Genomic DNA, 21,891 nt, shown 5'->3' on the forward strand with positions numbered 1-21,891 from the left:
GCAGTAGGTCCTGATGACATACCTGTGGAGGTATGGAAGCATCTAGGAGCGGTGGCTGTGGAGTTTTTGACCAGGTTGTTCAACAGAATTGTAGCGGGTAAGAAGAGTCCTGAGGAATGGAAGAAAAGTGTGCTGGGGGCCATTTTTTTAGAACAAGGGTGATGTGCAGAGGTGTGGGAACAATATAGAGGGATAAAGTTGATAAGCCACACAGTGAAGTTATGGGTAAAAGTAGTGGAGGCTAGACACGGGACAGAATTAAGTATTTGCGAGCAACAGATTTGTTTCATGCTTAGGAGCCTAGTAACACAGATGCATTATTTGCCTTGAGGGTGGTGATGGAGATGTACAGAGAAGGTCAGAAAGAGCTACATTGTGTCTGTGTAGATCTAGAGAAAGCCTCTGACAGAGGAACCAGAGAGGAACTGTGGTACTGCATGCGGAAGTCTGGAGTGGCAGGGAAGTATATCAGAATTGTACAGGACATGTACAGTCGTGCTCACCATGATTGGCACCAATGAAGTTTAAGTATTAAATGTGGAATATCTCCTGGAGGAAATGAATCAAGTGTAACAACATTCTTCTATAGAGAACTTCTTTTTGATACAAAAGAGCAAATGATAAACAATATTTTATGGGCAGATGAAACAAAAATTTTGCTTTTTAGCAATGTATGTTTACAGACGGTGCAATGAAGCCTAAAAGGAAAAGAACGCCCTGCCAACAGTCAAGCATGGTGGAAGATGTTTAATGCTGTGGGGCTGCTTTGTTACATTTGGTACTGGAGGCTTTGACTGTATCACAGGAATCATGAAATAAGAGAATTATCAAGAGATTTTAGAGCGAAATGTCTTACTCAGTTTAAGAAAACTTGGTTTGAAGCGAAGATCATAGGTCCTCCAGCAAGACAGACACAAAGCACACATCCAAAAGCACATAGGAATGGTTGAAAAGGGAAAAAATGCACTGTTTTATAATGGCCACCAATGAGTCCTGATCTTAATCCAATTGAAAATCGTAGGGGGGAGCTGAAATCTGGCAGTGGATAAAAGAACTCTGAAAATGGTAAAGAGCTTGAACAAAATGCAAAGGAGGAGTGAGGGAAAATACCACCTAAGAATTACAAAAAGCTTATAGAGGGTTACAAGAAACATTTGTAGACTGTCATCGCTGCCAAAGGGTGTGCAACCAAATATTAAGGAGGGATGCCAATATTGCTGCACATGCTGTTTTGTTTTCTTTTTTTTTCTTTGAAATTACAATATCTAAGTTGAAAAAACAATTTTATTTATTAAATTACTCGGGACCTCCAATTAAAACATCCTGATGATATATTTGGTACAATTTCATTCATTTGTGAAGATATTATACAGGTAATGAAAAAATTAAAGCGGGGGCCAATAATGGTGAGCATGACTGTATGAAGGCAGCAGAATAGTGGTGAGGTGTGCTGTAGGTGTGACAGAGACATTTAAGGTGGAGGTGGGGCTGCAGGGAACAGCCCTGAGCCCTTCCTGTTTGTAGTGGTGATGGATAGGCAGATAGATGAGGTTAGACTGGAATCCCCATGGACCATGATGTTCGCAGATGACATTGTGATTTCCAGTGAAAGAAGGGAGCAGGTGGAAGAACATTTAGAAAGGTGGAGGCATGCACTGGAAAGGAGAGGAATGAAGATTAAGCCAAAGTAAAATAGTATATCTGCATGAATGAAAGAGGTGGAGGGGGAAGAGTGAGGCTACAAGGAGACGAGATAGTGAGGGTGGAGAACTTTAAATACTTGGGGTCAACAGTCCAGAGCAATGGTGAGTGTGGTAAGGAAGTGAAGAGGTTGGTCATGCAAGTTGGTCAAGCAGGTTGGAAGGGGGGGGGGGGGGGGGAGGGGATGGTGTCAGGTGTGTGTTGTGACAGAAGAGTTTCTGCTAGGATGAAGGGCAAAATTTCTAAGACAGTGGTGAGGCCAGCCATGATGTACGGATTAGAGATAGTGGCACTGAAGAGACAACAGGAAGCAGAGCTGGAGGTGCCGGAAATGAAGATGTTGACGTTCTCTCTAGGAGTGACCAGGTTGGACAGGATTAAAAATGACCTCATCAGAGGGACAGCCAAGGTAAAATGTTTTGGAGACAAAGTTAGAGAGAGCAGACTTCGATGGTTTGGACACATCTTGAGGAGAGAGAGGGAGTATATTGGTAGAAGGGTGATGAGGATGGAGCTGCCGGGCAAGAGAGGTAGAGGAAGACCAAAGAGAACGTTGATAGATGTAGTGAGGGAAGACATGAGGGCAGCTGTTAGAGAGGAGGATGGAGGAGATAGGCTTACATAGAAAAGGATCATGCGCTCTGGCGAAAGGAGGAGGAGAAAAAGGAGAAGGAGAAGAACAAGAAGGAGGAGAAGAAGAAGAAGAAGATGGGTTAACTCGCAAAAACTATGGGCTGATGACATGATGATGTCATCAGCCCATAGTTTTTGCGAGTTAACCCATCATACTATACACAGGAAGTCCGTTAATCTGTTTTCCGGGTTTGGTCACATGATGTGCCGCAAAAAGTGCATTGAATTCCAAACTACCACATGCTCACATTATAGAAGAACTGTTCGCATAAAACAAATCAACTTTTTTATTGTAATTTAAAAGTTTTTGAACAAAAAAAACAGTATTATTAAAGGAATTTACTAATCTCAACATTAGTATGCAAAGATGTGTTCTGTCTTGTATCCCAGTTTATCCAGATTTGGCAAACATGCATGCTGAATCATTGGAGGAGGACCGCACAGAACAACAAGCACGTCTGAGGACGGAGCAGGGAGGTGAGCCTTGATCATGGTAGAGGTCACAAACCCGGAACTGTACTTCCAACCTAGAGAAGAGACAATGGAGAAAAAGAGAGAGCAGGTAAGATTGCAGAATTATGAACCTATCTGTCCATTTTATGCTTGTTTCTACAAATAAGAATGTGGCCTATGACTAAGGGCCTCGTGCGAATTGTGTTGTCCATATGTGTCCTATTACACTGATTATTCAATAAATACAATAGAGCTGATTGTCAACGCTCTGCGAATGGCTGGCAGCCAGTTCAGGGTGGACCCTGCATCTCACCCAAAGGCAGCTCGGATAGGCTCCAGGTCACCAGTAACTCTAGTGAGGATAAGTGGTACAGAAAATGCATGGATGGATGGATGGATAAATAAATGTCAACGCTCAGTTTCAGATTCAGGTTTTGCCTGTGAAGAAGACATTTATACCATTTAGGGGTGCAACCAAAATGAAAACAACAGAGTTGTTCTAAAGGTGAAGCTAAAGGGTAATGGAAAATCAATCAGGTAATGGTCAAACATTGGCCATAACTAATACAACCATTTGAAATGTCCTAAAGAAGAAAGAAATCACTAGTGCACTAAGTAACAGAAATGAAATCAAAGTAGAACAAGTAAAACAGCAGCAGTTGATGACAGAAACATTGTGAGAGCTGTAAAGAACGCCCCAGAACAACTGTGACATTAGCAACAACCTCCAGAGGGCAGGAGTGCAGGTATCACAATCAACGGTTTGACTTAATGAGCAAAAGTAGAGGGGCTACATCAGAGGGTGCAAAGCATTCATTAAGCAAAGCCAAGCAAAGCAAATGTATTTATATAGTCAATTTCATACACAAGGTAACTCAAAGGGCTTTATATGATAAAAGCATTAAAAACAAAGAAAAAACAGTTCATAAACATTTAAAACAAAGACAAAAATAAAAAAAAATACAATTAAAACAGCGTACAGTAAAAGTAATATTAATAAATTGTTAGATAAATTGTAGAAGTTATCATTTATTTGCTTAGCTTGCATTAGTATTATGGACGATTTTAGATGTCTCGCCTTCGAAAAGATGACTCAGCATCATCCGATGGAAGGGCGCCTGGACCAAGGACGTGATCGGATGTGGTCGGGTCGGGACAAGTGTTGGTCCAATATTTTGTGTTGTGTCTTATTGCTTAGAATACTATGTCTGGGAAAAACCCTCTTATTATCAAATATTATGTGTCGTGTCTTATTGTTTAGAATACTATGTCTGGGAAAAACCCTCATCAAATATTTTGTGTTGTGTCTTATTGCTTAGAACATTATGATTTGTAAATCCCTCCTATTTCAAATAAATGCAGGAGCGAGGGGGGGGATTGTTTAGAGCGTGTTGAGAGACTGTGATCTGAACAATCTCCCATACGCCCTCCTCATGAGAAAAAGAAACCAGCGTCTTCATTCCTTTTGTGTCTATTATAATGTTGGGTAAGATAAATCTAACATTAAATTGGTCCTTCGAGCCGGATGTCAACACACCCGAGGATTCCAGTTGTGGAGCCGACTTCCAGTTAAGAGACCGTGGCCACGGCAAGTAAGACCCTTTACGGGACTGGTCTTCGTTCTCCTCAACTGGGATCTGAAGGTTGACGACAATCCACAGGATTGAAGACGAGTGGTGAGTTAAATTTAAAAAAAAATTTTAGGAAAAAAGGATTAAAGAGTGAGTGAATTGCGCGACGAAGAAGTCTGCGGCAGAATAAACCTTGTGTAATACTAGTCACTGGCAAGTGGTTAAGATGGACGTCGGAGTCCGATAAATTCCGTGAGGACTGCGGGGTCCTGTACGTACTTAAATTCCGTATTTCTGTGTTTCCGTGTTTTCGTGTGTTTATAAAAACGTTATTAATATCGTGTGTATGTGTAAAAGTATGAATGTATAAGACTGGATTGTAAGTGACAACTGGGTTTGGAAGCAAAGGCAAGAATTCTCCGCCCCAATTGGGGTAGAATCTTGAGAATTACCAGAACTCAGACATTTATTGTCACCCTGTCATTTTTGAATAAAGTCAGTATTTAGGTCACTCTAGGTGCAAATGAACTGACTTCCAAATTCACAAAAATGGGAATAAATAACAGTAAACCGGATCAAAAAATAGACCTAACGTGTAAAGATTGGAAATATGTTCAACTACAAAACCATTCCAAAATAGAACATTTAAACACGTGGATAACCAAATACGGTTTCGCTGGCCAGCTAAATTCGCAAAAAATAGTTCAACTTCAAAACGAAATAAAGTGTCGACACAAAAATGATATATCACAAATACAAAAAGATGGATTTGACGACTTACTCTTCTGGTTAAACATGGCGTCAAAAAGAGAAAAAGGAAGGGAGAATAAGAAACACTTAACAAATGAACAAAAAGAGCAGGAAGGTAGACATAAAAATATGTTGTTTCAAAGACAGGAAGATGACGAGACAGGACCAATAATAAGAATTAGCGAGAAAAAGATAATTGAAGAAAGTTGTAAAAAAAATAAGGAAACAAAAGCATCAGCACCCTTGTACCCTTTTGCCACCTCATGAAAATCCTCCAACTCAAGAGGCACAAACACAACGAATTTTACGATCGGGAGGGGTACAAATGACTTGGTCTAAAACAATGGGAGAAACATTTTCTCCCACTCCCAAAATAACCTCAGACGAGGGAGACATGGATTTATTTCCGATGATTGAAGTGGCAAATCCAAATATACAAGAGGACCAGAAAGAAACTATTTTGGTCTATAGGACCTGGACTAATGAGGATGTGAAAAAGGCCGTAGCCGGCATCACACCTTATCAACAACAGTTAAAAAATGCTTTACATGCGAATTCGAAAGAACACATTAACAGATGGGTAGATAAACATTGGATAAACCTAGCAACTGGCCCTCTGGAGGAATATGTTAATCATGCCCTCCACGCAGAAAGAGTGTTAGACAAAAAAAAAAAAAAAAAAGAGAAGATAGATGTCTTCCTCGACGAAGAAGCAGAAATATACTATCAAGGCAGAGAGAGAGATAATTTTAGACGACGCGGCAGAGACCGTGGGAGAGTAAGATATGGTAGAAATCGAAATTATTATGATAATACCATCTGTTGGTGCTGTGGAAACAAAGGCCACATTGCACGTGACTGCCCTAAAAAATAAAAAAATAAAAAATAAAAGAGAATACGGACAAACTACCGCATGACTAAGCCAGCCTGCTTCCCAACTCAACAAATCCTCTTGTGTAAACATCACAGAGAATGAGGAGGTGAATTTCAATTTACAGGACAAACTATGCAGAAATTATTGCACCATTTTCAAAAATAATGTATGAAAACAACCTTAAAATTACATCACCTGTTTAATGGAGTAAAGAGGCAGAAAAGGCCTTCTGTGACATTAAACAACATTTGGTGTCCAGTGCTGCGCTAGGCCTTCCAAATTTAATGATAAAACATTCATTCAAATGGTAGATTGTAAAAGCTATTGCATGACCTCCGTACTTACACAACAATACGGTGATAAGCTAAGACCAATAGCTTATTTTTCAACTAGAGAGCAGTTCACCCTAAAGGTCCCACATACAGTGTCTGCTCTCCTATTGCAAACCAATATGGCGTTTTTATCACCTGCAAGACATTTATCTTGCATTGCCATCTTGCTATCACAACCATGATTTATCTTACCCAACATTATAAAAAATAGACACAAAAGGAATGAAGACACTGGTTTCTTTTTCTCATGAGGAGGGCGTATGGGAGATTGTTCAGATCACAGCCTCTCAACACGCTCTCAACAATCTCTCCCGTCGCTCCTGCATTTATTTGAAAATAGGAGGGTTTTTCCCAGACATAATGTTCTAAACAATAAGACACAACACAAAACATTGGACCAACACCTCTCACGTCCCCGACCACATCCGATCACGTCCTTGGTCCAGGCGCCCTTCCATCGGATGATGCTGAGTCATCTTTTTGAAGGCGAGACATCTAAAATCGTCCATAATACTAATGCAAGCTAAGCAAATAAATGATAACTTCTAGAATATATTTAACATTTCCCTCCTGTTCCTGTTTATCATGTATTTGCACAAATTCTCATATCATCTTACAGTCACTTCATTTCGATTTTTAACTGTAGAATCATTTTTATGAAACAAATACATTTACACTCAGAGTAAGCTTGTCATACATGAATGTTGTAGTTTAAACATCGTAATCACCTGGATCAGGAAACAAATCAGGTAAAACAACATCATCATCATCATCATCGTCATTATTATCAACCTCCAATAAAGGATAAATCTGCTCCATACGGTTCCATGTGGGTTATGGCTGTGGTGATTAATTGACTGATTAATGCCCGAATGCATGGGATACAACAACATCCACATAATGTCAGAATGGCTGCAAAAACAGCAATTGATATCAATATTGGTGAAATTAGGGTTTTATATTTACCAAAAACGTCCATTCAGCTGTTTAGTGTTGATTGAGGGTCCGTAGACCATCGATGGCTCTGGTCAAGCTGCCATCTGAAGCAGTATTGTTTGTTCTCCAAACATACCGCAAACACCTCCCTCTCTTGCGAGGAGCATGTCGACAGCTATGCGGTCTTTGGAACGTCCTTGAGCTGCTCGTGCACAGCTTCCAACCCATTCTGAGTGCAATTTCCTAATCTCTGTACATTGAAGTGGATATAGTTTATCCCATCAACATTTTTATTAATCGTACACCAACAGCATATGAAGTATTCAAATCCTCCTGCAACTTGGTCAGCTAATTTGTATTGATTAGGAACCCCACGAGGAACACCTATGCCGTCGATGTATGTTTTATGTTGGATAATTTTGCCTCTGCCAGGATAAATCTCTTTTTTGTCAAGTATGTCCAAAACACACAAGGAATTTGTCTCCGGTAGTTGGAGCCGCTCTAGTACAACAGACAGTCAATTTACAGAACACTTTGGAGACATAAAGACATTGACAAAAAACAATTGTGCAAAAAGATGCAGTCCTCTAGCAGCAGTTTGAATGACTAATATCGCAATAGTCCGGTGCAATGACCATTGTGCAAAGGGCGCTGAGACTTCAAGGAGTGTATGCGGTTTAAAGTGACGAGTAGTGCGATAATCTGGGACAATGGTTGTGCAAATGTTGCAGATGCTCCTCAATCAGTGTGCAAATGGAATAATACAATCTTGTGATAATTATGCCGGAACTATGCGCAACAAAGGCCTGGGACCCATGCAAACAACACAATCTTTTCTCGCTACATTTGCTGCTTGTTCCATCAATAGTAACCAATTGTTATTTTGTCCTGAAACTCCTGTGACAACAAGGAACCAATCATCAGTAGTTATGTTGTTAACCATTAAAATTTGTCCACCTTTCTTTGAAGTTTTCAATGGCATTTTTGGTTTAACACGGTTCCTATAACACAATACTACTTGGAAGTGGGGATCTTTTCCACCAGAATAGGCCCACAAGCTCACTATCAAACACATTGGGTGACTTGATTTGTATTTCAATATTAAACTATGGGCCGTTTTGCTTAGGTTAAACTTCTTTCTATGTTCTTTTGCTGTTTTTTTTTTTTGACCAACTGGACCAATCATAACCTGTTTCACCAATAAGGTGTTTCCATTCAAAACCTATAGTTGCATACCAGTCATATCTAAATCCCCAATTCTGCCCACTCTTGAGCATCATTGGTGAGAGCCGCATATGGAATTATGATTAAAGCAGCTTGATTTTGGGGGCACAAAATATTAAACCGTTTTGCCGCATTTGGAGGCCATGCCCACAATTTTGATCATCAGCTGTACTCCTTTTGACACGAGTTAATGATTCAAATGTTTTTATTATTGGGTTTGTCATATTGGTCCAGTTGGTAGGTGATTTTCTATCAAAAAAATGGGTTTTATCATTGAGGGTGGGACGTCCCATGTACCACAAAAACAAAACCAACATCATAGTAGCCAAAGTTGCTACGTAACGACTTATCGAATCTCATAACCAACGTGGGTGTGCCTTTCTGCTGAGTTCTCACTAAAAGGGTTGGTGTCTTTTTTCTTCACTGACCAGCAAGCGTTTTCAGAATCTACACATCTGCTCCCGCTCCGTTATCAGACTTTTGCTCACCTTCCCTATTTGAGTACTCAGCTTGAATGACTCTTTTACAGTGTTAAATGAACCCACGTGTTTCTTTCTGCTATTTTTTAGGGCTGTAAAGTGTCAATCTATCTGTGCCACCATCCCTCCGGTTGAGACGTGACACAGCATGACTCAATATAGCAGCCCATTTGAATAGTTTTTTTTTTTTTTTTCCTGTGCTAATGTAAATTTCATTTTGTAGTTTTGCACTTTGTTTTTCCCAATAATTGCGTTCTTGTTGTGGAATACTCATATTGGCTATCAGTATAGATTGTACCATCTTTATTTATCATGAGTTTGCATGCCTCGGTTAATGCTACTAATTCAGCAGCTTGTTCAGCCAATTCCCTATAATCATGCTGCGTGCCTTCATCAAGTAAGGGTATTAGTGTGGCTGGATTTAAGGTTGTGAATCGCTCAACAGTCAAATATGGTTGTGATAGCAAGATGGCAATACAAGATAAATGTCTTGCAGGTGATCAAAACGCCATATTGGTTTGCAATAGGAGAGCAGACACTGTATGTGGGACCTTTAGGGTGAACTGCTCTCTAGTTGAAAAATAAGCTATTGGTCTTAGCTTATCACCGTATTGTTGTGTAAGTACGGAGGTCATGCAATAGCTTTTACAATCTACCATTTGAATGAATGTTTTATCATTAAATTTGGAAGGCCTAGCGCAGCACTGGACACAAAATGTTGTTTAATGTCACAGAAGGCCTTTTCTGCCTCTGTACTCCATTAAACAGGTGATGTAATTTTAAGGTTGTTTTCATACATTAATTTTGACAATGGTGCAACAATTTCTGCATAGTTTGGAATCTATGCTCTACAATAATTTGTCAGACCTAAAAATGATTATTATATGTTTCTTCGTCTGTGGTTTAGGATTTTTTAAGACTATAGCTCTCCTGTCTTCTAATTAGTCTTTCCTGCTATACTTAAATTATGGCCTAGATATTTAACTTGTCTTTTACATCATTGCAATTTATTTTTGTTAACTTTATGTCCCTCTTCTGTTAGATGATGCAGTAAGGTCAATGAATCTTTGCATGTCTCTCCATCTGTAGATGCCAGAAGACATGCGTGTTGTCATAACTTGTGAATAAATAGTTGGCTTTCACAGTAACCTTGCGGTAATCTAGTAAATGTATATATATTTTTTTTTTTTCTCAAATGTGAATGCAAACCAAAATTGACTGTTATTTTCTATTGGTACTGAAAAGAATGCATTACTGCATTAATGCATTAATGTCCACTACTGTAAACACAGTAGCGTCTGGTCTTAATGAATTTAACAATGTGCATGGGTTTGGTACGCATGCTCTGTATTACTGCAGCTCATCACATTCTTTTTTATCTTCTATTTTCGTGATAAGCTGCAAGGCTGCAGACAACAGGGCCTTTCCCACGTTTAACGGTGCTTTGTTTTTTTTTGTTTTTTTATATAATTTGATTCCTGCAACGCGGCTATTTTTTGTATATTTAACCAACCATTAAAGCCGTGTTCGGTTATCCCTGTCTCTAAATAGTAAATTTTATCAGGATCCTGTTTTTTTTTTTTTTCTTTTAAATTTAATTTAATGAACCTCCAACCTTTACACTGCAGTGTATTCCTGTTTTTTATTTTACTACTTCCTTTCCCCATTTGAAAGAATTTGGTCCAGTGTAATACTACCTAGGGTAGTCTAGAACACTGTCTTTTTTTTTTTTTTTTTTTTCAGTAGGACGGTGATTCAAATTTACTTTCTGTGGTAATTCTCACTTCAACTCTTTCGAGTGGAGAATTCTTGCCTTTGCATCCACAAAAGTCCACAGTTTACTTTCCCACTGTTTTGGTATGGAATGAAAAACCTAGTGGTTTCCCATTTCCCATTTACACTCTCATTCAAACAGTTTTCATTCACACTGGCTCGTCAGAGGACTCCGCCGTCCTATACGGAATTTAACTACGTCTGTCAACAGCTCATTAGAGGACTCCGCCGTCCTGTACGGAATTTAACTACGACGCCACGAAACTTTCCTAGTTTCTTTATTTTACCCGCCATTGACTAGTATTCACAGGGTTTATTAAACACGGAATTTAAGTACGTACAGGACTCCGCCGTCCTCGCGGAATTTGTGGACTACGGCGTCCTTTTTCCTAAAAAAAATGTTAAAATTTAACTCACCAGTCGTCTTCAATCCTGTGGATTGTCGTCAACCTTCAGATCCCAGTTGAGGAGAACGAAGACCAGTCCCGTAAAGGGTCTTACTTGCCGTGGCCACGGTCTCTTAACTGGAAGTCGGTTCCACAACTGGAATCCTCGGGTGTGTTGACATCCGGCTCGAAGGACCAATTTAATGTTGGATTTATCTTACCCAACATTATAAAAAATATACACAAAAGGAATGAAGACACTGGTTTCTTTTTCTCATGAGGAGGGCGTATGGGAGATTGTTCAGATCACAGCCTCTCAACACGCTCTCAACAATCTCTCCCGTCGCCCCTGCATTTATTTGAAAATAGGAGGGTTTTTCCCAGACATAATGTTCTAAACAATAAGACACAACACAAAACATTGGACCAACACCTGTCACGTCCCCGACCACATCCGATCACGTCCTTGGTCCAGGCGCCCTTCCATCGGATGATGCTGAGTCATCTTTTTGAAGGCGAGACATCTAAAATCGTCCATAATACTAATGCAAATAAATGATAACTTCTAGAATATATTTAACAGCGATGCACAACCTTAAATCCAGCCACACTAATACCCTTACTTGATGAAGGCACGCAGCATGATTGACAGGAATTGGCTGAACAAGCTGCTGAATTAGTAGCATTAAACGAGGCATGCAAACTAATGATAAATAAAGATGGTACAATCTATACTGATAGTCAATATGAGTATTTCACAACAAGACCGTAATTATTGTGAAAAACAAAGTGCAAAACTACAAAATGAAATTTATATTAGCACAGAGAAAAAAAAAGAAAAAAACCTATTCAAAATGGGCTGCTATATTGAGCCATGCTGTGTCACATGTCTCAACCGGAGGGATGGTGGCACAGATAGATTGACACTTTACAGCCCTAAAAAAAAAAATAGCAGAAAGAAACACGTGGGTTCATTTAACACACTGTAAAAGAGTCATTTCAGCTGAGTACTCAAATAGGGAAGGTGAGCAAAAGTCTGATAACGGAGCGGGAGCAGATGTGTAGATTCTGAAAACGCTTGCTGGTCAGTGAAGAAAAAAGACACCAACCCTTTTAGTGAGAACTCAGCAGAAAGGCACACCCACGTTGGTTATGAGATTCGCTAAGTTGTTACGTAGCAACTTTGGCTACTATGATGTTGGTTTTGTTTTTGTGGTACATGGGACGTCCCACCCTAAATGATACAACCCATTTTTTTTGATAGAAAATCACCTACCAACTGGACCAATATGACAAACCCAATAATAAAAAATTTTGAATCATTAACTTGTGTCAAAAGGAGTACAGCTAATGATCAAAATTGTGGGCATGGCCTCCAAACGCGGCAAAAAGGTTTAATATTTTGTGCCCCCCCAAAATCAAGCTGCTTTAATCATAATTCCATATGCGGCTCTCACCAATGATGCTCAAGAGAATGGGCAGAATTGGGGATTTAGATATGACTGGTATGCAACTATAGGCTTTGAATGGGAACACCTTATTGGTGAAACAGGTTATGATTGGTCCAGTTGGTCAAAAAGAACAGCAAAAGAACAGAAAGAAATTTAACCTAAGCAAAACGGTCCATAGTTTAATATTGAAATACGAATCAAATCACCCAATGTGTTTGATAGTGAGCTTGTGGGCATATACTTTTATATAAAAGATCCCCACTTCCAAGTAGCATTGTGTTATGGGAACCATGTTAAACCAAAAATGCCATTAAAAACTTCAAATAAAGGTGGACAAATTTTAATGGTTAACACCATAACTACTGATGATTGGTTCCTTGTTGTCACAGGAGTTTCAGGACAAAATAACAATTGGTTACTATTGATGGAACAAGCAGCAAATGTAACGAGAAAAGATTGTGTAATTTGCATGGGTCCCAGGCCTTTGTTGCGCATAGTTCCGGCACAATTATCACAAGATTGTATTATTCCATTCATGAACGCTACTGTACCAACTAAGAGGTGTAAATCATGGGATCCTATATATCCCGTAACAGAAGCAGATAAACACAAACCGATGTTTTCTACTTTAGTAGCACCAAATAACTTCACTTGTATAAACATGATTAGTTAAGGGAAAAAATTAGGACCACTGAACGACACACAGTGTAAAGTAATCTTAAAAGTCGGACCCAATTTTGTGCCAGTGTCACGGAGCGACATCTGGTGGTGGTGCGGAGATGATAGACTGTTTGATAGATTACCTAAAGATATATCTAGATTATGCGCTATCACTTTGATATTGCATGTGTCAGTATACCCTATGCCTGTTCAAGATTTAATGGAAAGGGCACTAATGTTTTTGTCCAATCTAGAACATATACAAAAAAGAGATTTGTCCTGGCAGGGGCAAAATAATCCAACATACATCGACGCCATAGGTGTTCCTCGTGGGGTGGCGAATCAATACAAATTGGCTGACCAAGTTGCAGGAGGATTTGAGTCTTTCATATGCTGGTGGTGTACGATTAATAAAAATGTTGATGGGATAAACTACATCCACTTCAATGTACAGAGATGAGGAAATTGGACTCAGAGTGGGTTTGAAGCTGTGCACGAGCAGCTCAAGGACGTTCCACGACCGCATAGCTGTCGACATGCTCCTCGCAAGAGAGGGAGGTGTTTGCGGTATGTTTGGAGAACAAACAATACTGCTTCAGATGGCAGCTTGACCAGAGCCATCGATGGTCTACGGACCCTCAATCAACACTCTTTGTGAGACAGCTGGATGGACGTTTTTGGTAAATATAAAACCCTAATTTCACCAATATTGATATCAATTGCTGTTTTTGCAGCCATTCTGACATTATGTGGATGTTGTTGTATCCCATGCATTCGGGCATTAATCAGTAAATTAATCACCACAGCCATAACCCCCATGGAGAAATCGTATGGAGCTGATGTATCCATTACTGTATGATGATGATGATGATTATGATGATAATGATGATTTTGCTTTAACTGATTTGTTTCCTGATACAGATGATTACGATGTTTAAACTACAACATTCATATATGACAAGTTTACTCTGAGTGTAAATGTATTTGTTTCATAAAAATGATTCTACAGTTAAAAATCGAAATGAAGTGACTGTAAAATGATATGAGAATTTGTGCAAATACATGATAAACAGGAGGGAAATGTTAGATAAATTGTAGAAGTTATCATTTATTTGCTTAGCTTGCATTAGTATTATGGACGATTTTAGATGTCTCGCCTTCGAAAAGATGACTCAGCATCATCCGATGGAAGGGTGCCTGGACCAAGGACGTGATCGGATGTGGTCGGGTCGGGACAAGTGTTGGTCCAATATTTTGTGTTGCGTCTTACTGCTTAGAATACTATGTCTGGAAAAAAACCCTCTTATTATCAAATATTATGTGTCGTGTCTTATTGTTTAGAATACTATGTCTGGGAAAAACCCTCTTATTATCAAATATTTTGTGTTGTGTCTTATTTCTTAGAACATTATGATTTGTAAATCCCTCCTGTTTCAGATAAATGCAGGAGCGAGGGGGGGGATTGTTTAGAGCGTGTTGAGAGACTGTGATCTGAACAATCTCCCATACGCCCTCCTCATGAGAAAAAGAAACCAGCGTCTTCATTCCTTTTGTGTCTATTATAATGTTGGGTAAGATAAATCTAACATAAATGCTTGAGAAAAAAAAGAAGAGTTTTTAACCTGGATTTAAAAACACTCACACTTGGGCCTGACGTCACTTCTGTTGGCAACTTATTACATTTGTGTGCAGCATAATAGCTAAATGCTGCTTCACCATGTTTGCTGTGCTCCACTAATTGACCTGAGTCTGTAGCTCTCAGAGCCCTACTGGGTTTATATTCTATTAGCATTTCTTTCATGTATTCAAGAACTAAACCATTTACTGGTTTATAGACCAGTAGCAGAACTTTAAAATTATTCTAAAGCAGACTGGGAGCCAGTGTAGAGACTTTAGAATTGGAGGAGTATGTTCTGACCTCTTTGTTCTGGTTAGAACCCGAGCTGCAGCATTCTGAATGAGCTGCAGCTGTTTAATGCTCTTTTGGGGGAGTCCAGTTAGAAGACCATTACAATAGTCAAGTCTACTTGGGATAAAAGTATGGATGAGCTTCTCCATTAGCAAGAAGAACAGAGAGGCCAGGTTGGAATTTGGCAAAAACTAATGCGACTAAACTTTTATGGACTGATGAGGCAAAGTGCATTTACTAAAGTGATGAAACGCTTGCAAGATTGAAGAAAGAAAGGATCTATTCATCCCCCCAAACATAAAATCTCTTCGGTGGAGGAAATATCATGACTTGGGCTTGGCTTTTTCTGGGACTGGTTCATTAATCTTTATTGATGCAACATGATGTCAGCAGAAAAACTTACTCAGAAATCTACGGAAGCATTTTGTCTGCAAATTTATAGAAAGATGCAACCAACCGTTTGGGAGATCATTCATCTTGCATCCATAAATTGACCGAAAACACAAGAAGTAAAAAGTTTTAGACTGATCGGGTCACTCTCTATACTTAAAACCTATAGAGCAGGGATGTCAAACTAATTTTTATCGCAGGCCACATTGTTGGTTTCCCTCAGAGAGTCGTTATGACCGTGAATCCATATAAATGTTTCATCGCCTGATCATTGTATTATATATAAAATTATATATCTAAAATGGTATATCTAAAATGATACTAAAATGTTTGTTCAACTATTGCTCAAGTTACTGTGAATGGGGATTTGGTAAAAAAAAAAAAATGCTTACAATATCGCAACATTATTATTTATTACATATTTACGATGTGAAATTTTGGTACAGATTTTAGCAAAATATCATGGAAGTTGACGCAAATTATTTGCTTTCGCCGGCCACATAAAATGATGTGGCGGGCCGGATGCGGCCCCCAGGCTGCAAGTTTGACATGGCTGCTATTTGGTTTCATTATATCCACTTTGATACTCTTTTCATCTAAGAGGTGTTGCTTGATGATTAAAATATATTTTTTTGGTTTAACAGTACTGTATTTGTTTTCATATCTTATAAAATTATTAATTGGTCTTTTGTGTTAATGTTTACATGTTCGACTGTAGTATGTATTTTGAGTAACTACTGTATCAATGGATCATGTAAAACTACACTATCGATGTACTATTTGCACAAGCTAATGGGGATGTCGGCAGAGGCTGCTGCTTGAGATAGTCATTGATATTTTCACCAAAATACACCAAAAATAGTCAACATACAAAGTAATTTAGCATACAGTATGATCTACGACAGTTGCCGCCGAGCTACCTAACCTTTATCTTTAAACAACAAACAATGGCGGGGTGCGATCGAGCCATTTAATTTTCCGGGTCACACTGAGAGCATGCGCATCGTCAGATTTACTTCAAACCTCACACAAAACAAGAATGATAATATTTAATCACGTCCATGTTTTTTATACCGTGTCCGAATCCTCTAAATGTGTGACTTTCGACACCGAAAACACTTCTTGCAGTTAGATTTGCGCTGTAACAACCACAAGGAACATTTTTATATTTGTCAAAACTTCAAATAAACACCAACTTAACGTAAATAACTCTAATGAAAACTCACCACATCAGAATGTGAAAGGTCTTCCTGTAGACGTCATTGCCTCTGATCAAATAAGAAGTCAGTCGACGTTCTTTTAGTCGTTGTCATTCGCAAGTCACTTTCACTTTTTGTAGTCAGATTTGCACTGACCCAACTGCAAGTTCTTCGGCAATGCGTCTTCATTCAATTGACAAGAAACAGAGCTTCCAAAATTAGCAGTAACAGTTACGACTACTTCAAATGCACGAGCGGTGGATAAGCATCCATGTGGCTCCTTTGAAACTGATACCTGTGTAACGGGAGCAAGCTTGCATTTGAAGATGTACAATTACAATTTTATTTATGATTACAATTTCTGTTTTCTATTTTAAAGCCAAGATTAGTAAAAGTAAGCTTGGAATAGTAGGTACCATTCCATTGCTAAGGGAACAACTGTATTTGTGGAAGTACATGCTCTCCTAAAGTATTGGAAGAGTGAGGTTAATTCCTTTATTTTTGCTGTAGACTTAAGACTTGGGTTTGACATCAAAAGCGAAATATTGCTTAAAATAACTGCATCGAGCCTGACCCACTGTCATCACAAAACTTTTTCATTCTTGTGTGGGCGGTTTTCCATGCCAGGCTTTCACCACTTTTTGTTTTGGGGATATACTCTCTCCAGCTTCCTCTTAACCTGGAAAATTGCATAGTTAGGGTTAGGGTTTCATATAAAAAAATATCCCCCCAAAAATATATAATAAATATATATTGTAATAATAAAATAAGCGGCACGGTGTGCGACTGGTTAGAGCGTCTGCCTCACAGTTCCGAGGTCCGGGGTTCAATGTGTGGAGTTTGCATGTTCTCCCCATGCCTGCGTGGGTTTTCTCCGGGCACTCCAGTTTCCTCCTACATCCCAAAAACATGCATGCAGGTTAATTGAAGACTCTAAATTGCCCGTAGGTGTGAATGTGAGTGTGAATGGTTGTTTGTTTCTGTGTGCCCTGCGGCTGGCAACCAGTTCAGGGTGTACCCCGGCTCCTGCCCGATGATAGCTGGGATAGGCTCCAGCACGCCCGCGACACTATTGAGGAGAAACGGCTCAGAAAATGGATGGATAGATAATAAAATAAATAAAATAATAATACAAATAATATTGTCTCTATGGTGGTTCAGCAAACGTGAAATAGGAATTAAAATACTCCATGCATTCCTAAGTTCCAGATGTTTTTCTGCCTAGAGGCCTGAAATCAGGCAATTCGAATTTCTCGAACTTATCTACATCACTAGTGAAGAGCGCTGTCAACATAAACACTTGTGCTTGCACAAGTGGGTCTTCTACACAAAGGCAACCAATCAGAGGCAAGGGGGTAGTCTTCGCCAAATATGGACAAAGCGGACACAAAACTGGCTCAAACAGAGGTAGCTGCCAAAGGGGCCTTTACTCGACACTCATATGACAAAACCAAGGTGTTTTTAAAAATGAAATCAACACTTTTATAGTAAGTCCATGTTAGAGAGTCACTATATGGAGCTCTAAACAGCCAAAATATGGGACCTTTAAGAAACCTCACTTTCCAATCCTTAAAGAGGGTACTGGCCACTAAGCTGGTGGCCTGGGCTTTTAGCTCAGCGGTCAGTGTTCTCGTCTCCCAATGTAAAACACAGTGGAGGCGTAGGATGGGGGGGCGTTACACCTGAATGGACAGGATTAGAACCGACCCGACTGTTTTTCCATCTTAAGACGAAGCTAGAGAGAGTATCTCCCCAAAAACAGTGGTGAAAGCCTGGGATGGAAATCCCCCATGACAATAATTAAAAAGTTTGGTGAAGTCAGTGGGTCAGGCTCGATGCAGTTATTCTAACCAATAGTCTGCTTTTGATGTCAAACCCAAATATCTTAAGTCTACAGCAAAAATAAAGGAATTGACCTCACTGTTCCAATACTTTAGGAGAGGATGTACCAGCACAAATACAATAGTTCCCTTAGCAATGGAATGTTACCTACTGTTTCAATCTTACTTGGACTAATCTTGGCTTTAAAATAGAAAACAGCTGTTGAGGGAACCATACGTTAGTCAGTTTTAAATGCATAAAACCAAGTGATTGCTGGTTTATGACATTCATTGACACGCTCGCTCTCTCAATCTCTCTCTCAAAAAAGGACAATCTGGACACGATATATGTGTCTGACAAATAAAAAGGTATAAATAAATCAAGCAAATAATTACAAGTAATTTGCAAGTAATTCCAGTCTCCTGTAAAACTAAGAACAAGGTTTCGCTGACAATGAAGTCAACAACAAAAAAAAAAAAAAAGACAAATAGCAAGAGCACTACTGTACTGTACTGTACTTCTAATGAATAATGATCATGGATCTGTTTTCCTGTCTGGAGCAAATGAAGACACAGCAAGGCAGAGTAGGAAGATCTTTCAAGGATTTCACAACAGAGCTTACGTAAAATATTTTGCCCGTTATTTTCTTCTCGCTTTGAGGATTAGGCAAACGTAAGTTTTTTCTAAGCTACTTTAACATTGTGTCAGAGCTGCTGTATATTTCCCTGCTTGGTCTGTTGGGATTTTCCCTCAGCCCACCAGTCTTTGTTAGCTTCCTCGCTTGGAAAATTCAGCAGTGCGACCAACGGACAAAAGCTTAAGAGAATTTTCGTGCTGTATGAAAGTGTTTGCATCACAAATGTAGTAGAACTCATAGTACTTTTCATGCTTTATTGTGTTATTTGTTTATATTACGCTTAGTAGTGTTAAGCTTTAGTGTTTGCTGGCATCCTGGGTGTCATCAGAAGCTTACCTCCTATTGACCAGAGCAAATGATGGGTTCAAACAAAAGGTGCTCTGTCCTGAGTTGTTTAACACATCAAGATGTAAATACCATGAAATAAAAGCTGGAATTCGGAACTTTTGTCTCATTCATGTTTTGATCCGAAACCCAGATGTCTTCAGTACACAACAAAAACAAAGGAATTGACTTTACCGTTCCAATACTTTTGGAGGGGACTGTAGTTGCATAATAATTCTGCACACCAGATTCCTAATGATTGGCCACATATTGCTATTCTCCTAAGAAAGCCTAAACCTTACTTTACATAATTACTTTCTTAAACATTATTGTTTAAGGTTTATTAAGATTTTGGTTTAACCTAAAGGACTATGGTTGGTGATTAATAAAAATAAGAAGAAACAGGATTCAACCAGTATCACAGAATGGATTGTAGTCGACTTCGGAGTTTCCACTGTATTATTTAATTCTGGCAGCAAACATATTCAGTCACAGTAAGCCAGTGTTGTTGAGAAAGTCACATTGACCCTAAGGGTTGAAGAAATGCTTGCTTACCCTCAGTAGGTTTGTCCAGTGTAAACCAGAGCTTCAGCTTGTCAGGATATATTTTCTCCATCTCATGAAGTTCCTCCCTGAGTAGAATATCTTTCTCTGTCTGGAGCACAACAAATAGAGAGACACATTAAAAAAACTGCAATTGCTCTAAACTGTATAAGCTATATAAAGAACAATACAATACATATCTGACCTGGTTTGCAAAAATGAGATGGCACATCGTGTTGTCACTGGGGTCGATTGTGATTGTCCGAATTAACTGCAACATTGGTGTGATACCTGTAACGATAAAACACTTCATTTATATTATGATCCCTGTCTTCCAAATATTGGTAAGGACAATGTAAAACAGAAAAACAAAAAAATCCCCAAACCTGGTCTTTACCACTTTTTAAAATTTCATTTTTGAACAATATTGCTACTACAAAACCATACAAGTAAAACTTAATAAGATAGGGGCCATTCCACTAAATCGCTGCCTTTTGCTTGGTGTAACTCTCAAAATAAACATACAGTATATTTCTGTCTTTTTAAAAAAATCTAAATCTGATAATACTAGATTGAAAAACTCAAAAGTATCCCGTCATTGTTGAAATATCATCAAATTTAGAGACAAATAAACGAGAGAACTTTCTTTTGGCCTTCTCATGACCTGCAGACGATATGAATGGTGCAATTTCCTGTGGACCATGTAACATGGAATATTCATTATTTTTCGCCCAGGGTAATGTGTTAGGATGACAGGACAGTGAAAACCCAGGGACAAGACAAAAGTTGGAATTCAATTTTTTTTTTTTAAGAAAACAAAGTATAGATGAGATAAGGAATAACACAAATACGGAAAATAATAAATTGAATGATTGAAAATAATATATTTCTTGTTTTACGAAGCAGGGACAGGCAGCAAATGCTATTCTTCCAGTGTTCAAGGTAGCTTAAATCATTTTTTAATATTGTCCATCCATCCTTTTTCTGTACCGCTTGTCCTCACTAACATGCGGGCGTGCTGGAACCTATCCCAGCTGACTCTGGGCGAGAGGCGGGGTACACCCTGAACTGGTTGCCAGTCAATCCCAGGGCACACCCTGAACTGGTTGCCAGTCAATCCCAGGGCACATACAAACAAACAACCACTGGCACTCACATTCATACCTATGGGCAATTTAGAGTCTTCAATTAATCTACCATGCATGTTTTTGGGATGAGTGAGGAAACTGGAGTACCTGGGGAAAACCCACGCAGGCACGGGGAGAACATGCAAACTTCACACAGGCGGGGCTGGATTTGAATCCGGGTCTGCGGAACTGTTAGGCAGATGTGCTAACCAGCAAGCCACCATCTTCTTCTTCTTTTCCTTTCGGCTTGTCCCATTAGGGGTCGCCACAGCGCGTCATCCTTTTCCATGAGAGCCTATCTCCTGCATCCTCCTCTCGAACACCAACTGCCATCATGTCTTCCCTCACGACATCCATCAACCTTCTCTTTGGTCTTCCTCTAGCTCTCTTGCCTGGCAGCTCCATCCTCATCATCCTTCTACCAATATACTCACTCTCTCTCCTCTGGACGTGTCCAAACCATTGAAGTCTGCTCTCTCTAACTTTGTCTCCAAAACATCGAACCTTGGCTGTCCCTCTGATGAGCTCATTTCTAATTTTATCCAACCTGGTCACTCCGAGAGCGAACCTCAACATCTTCATTTCCGCCACCTCCAGCTCTGCTTCCTGTTTTCTCTTCAGTGCCACTGTCTCTAATCCATACATCATGGCTGGCCTCACCACTGTTTTATAAACTTTGCCCTTCATCCTAGCAGAGACTCTTCTGTCACATAACACA

The 21,891-nt window shown here is 39.3% G+C and overlaps 1 protein-coding gene across 1 annotated transcript in view; it reads right to left on the minus strand.

The window, feature by feature from the left end:
• Positions 1 to 2,603: 2,603 nt before the first annotated feature.
• Positions 2,604 to 21,891, minus strand: part of LOC133477598 (NADH-cytochrome b5 reductase 2) — a 56,125-nt gene continuing 36,837 nt past the window's right edge. Inside the window, exons 19-21 of the mRNA XM_061772480.1 lie at positions 20,252 to 20,337; positions 20,059 to 20,158; positions 2,604 to 2,861 (exon numbers count right to left, since the gene is read on the minus strand). Coding sequence (XP_061628464.1) covers positions 2,689 to 2,861; positions 20,059 to 20,158; positions 20,252 to 20,337 — 359 coding nt within the window. The 3' untranslated portion in view covers positions 2,604 to 2,688. The remainder of the gene's footprint in view (positions 2,862 to 20,058; positions 20,159 to 20,251; positions 20,338 to 21,891) is intronic.

The sequence above is a fragment of the Phyllopteryx taeniolatus genome, chromosome 5 (genome assembly GCF_024500385.1).
Source record: "Phyllopteryx taeniolatus isolate TA_2022b chromosome 5, UOR_Ptae_1.2, whole genome shotgun sequence".
NCBI classification, from domain to species: domain Eukaryota; kingdom Metazoa; phylum Chordata; class Actinopteri; order Syngnathiformes; family Syngnathidae; genus Phyllopteryx; species Phyllopteryx taeniolatus.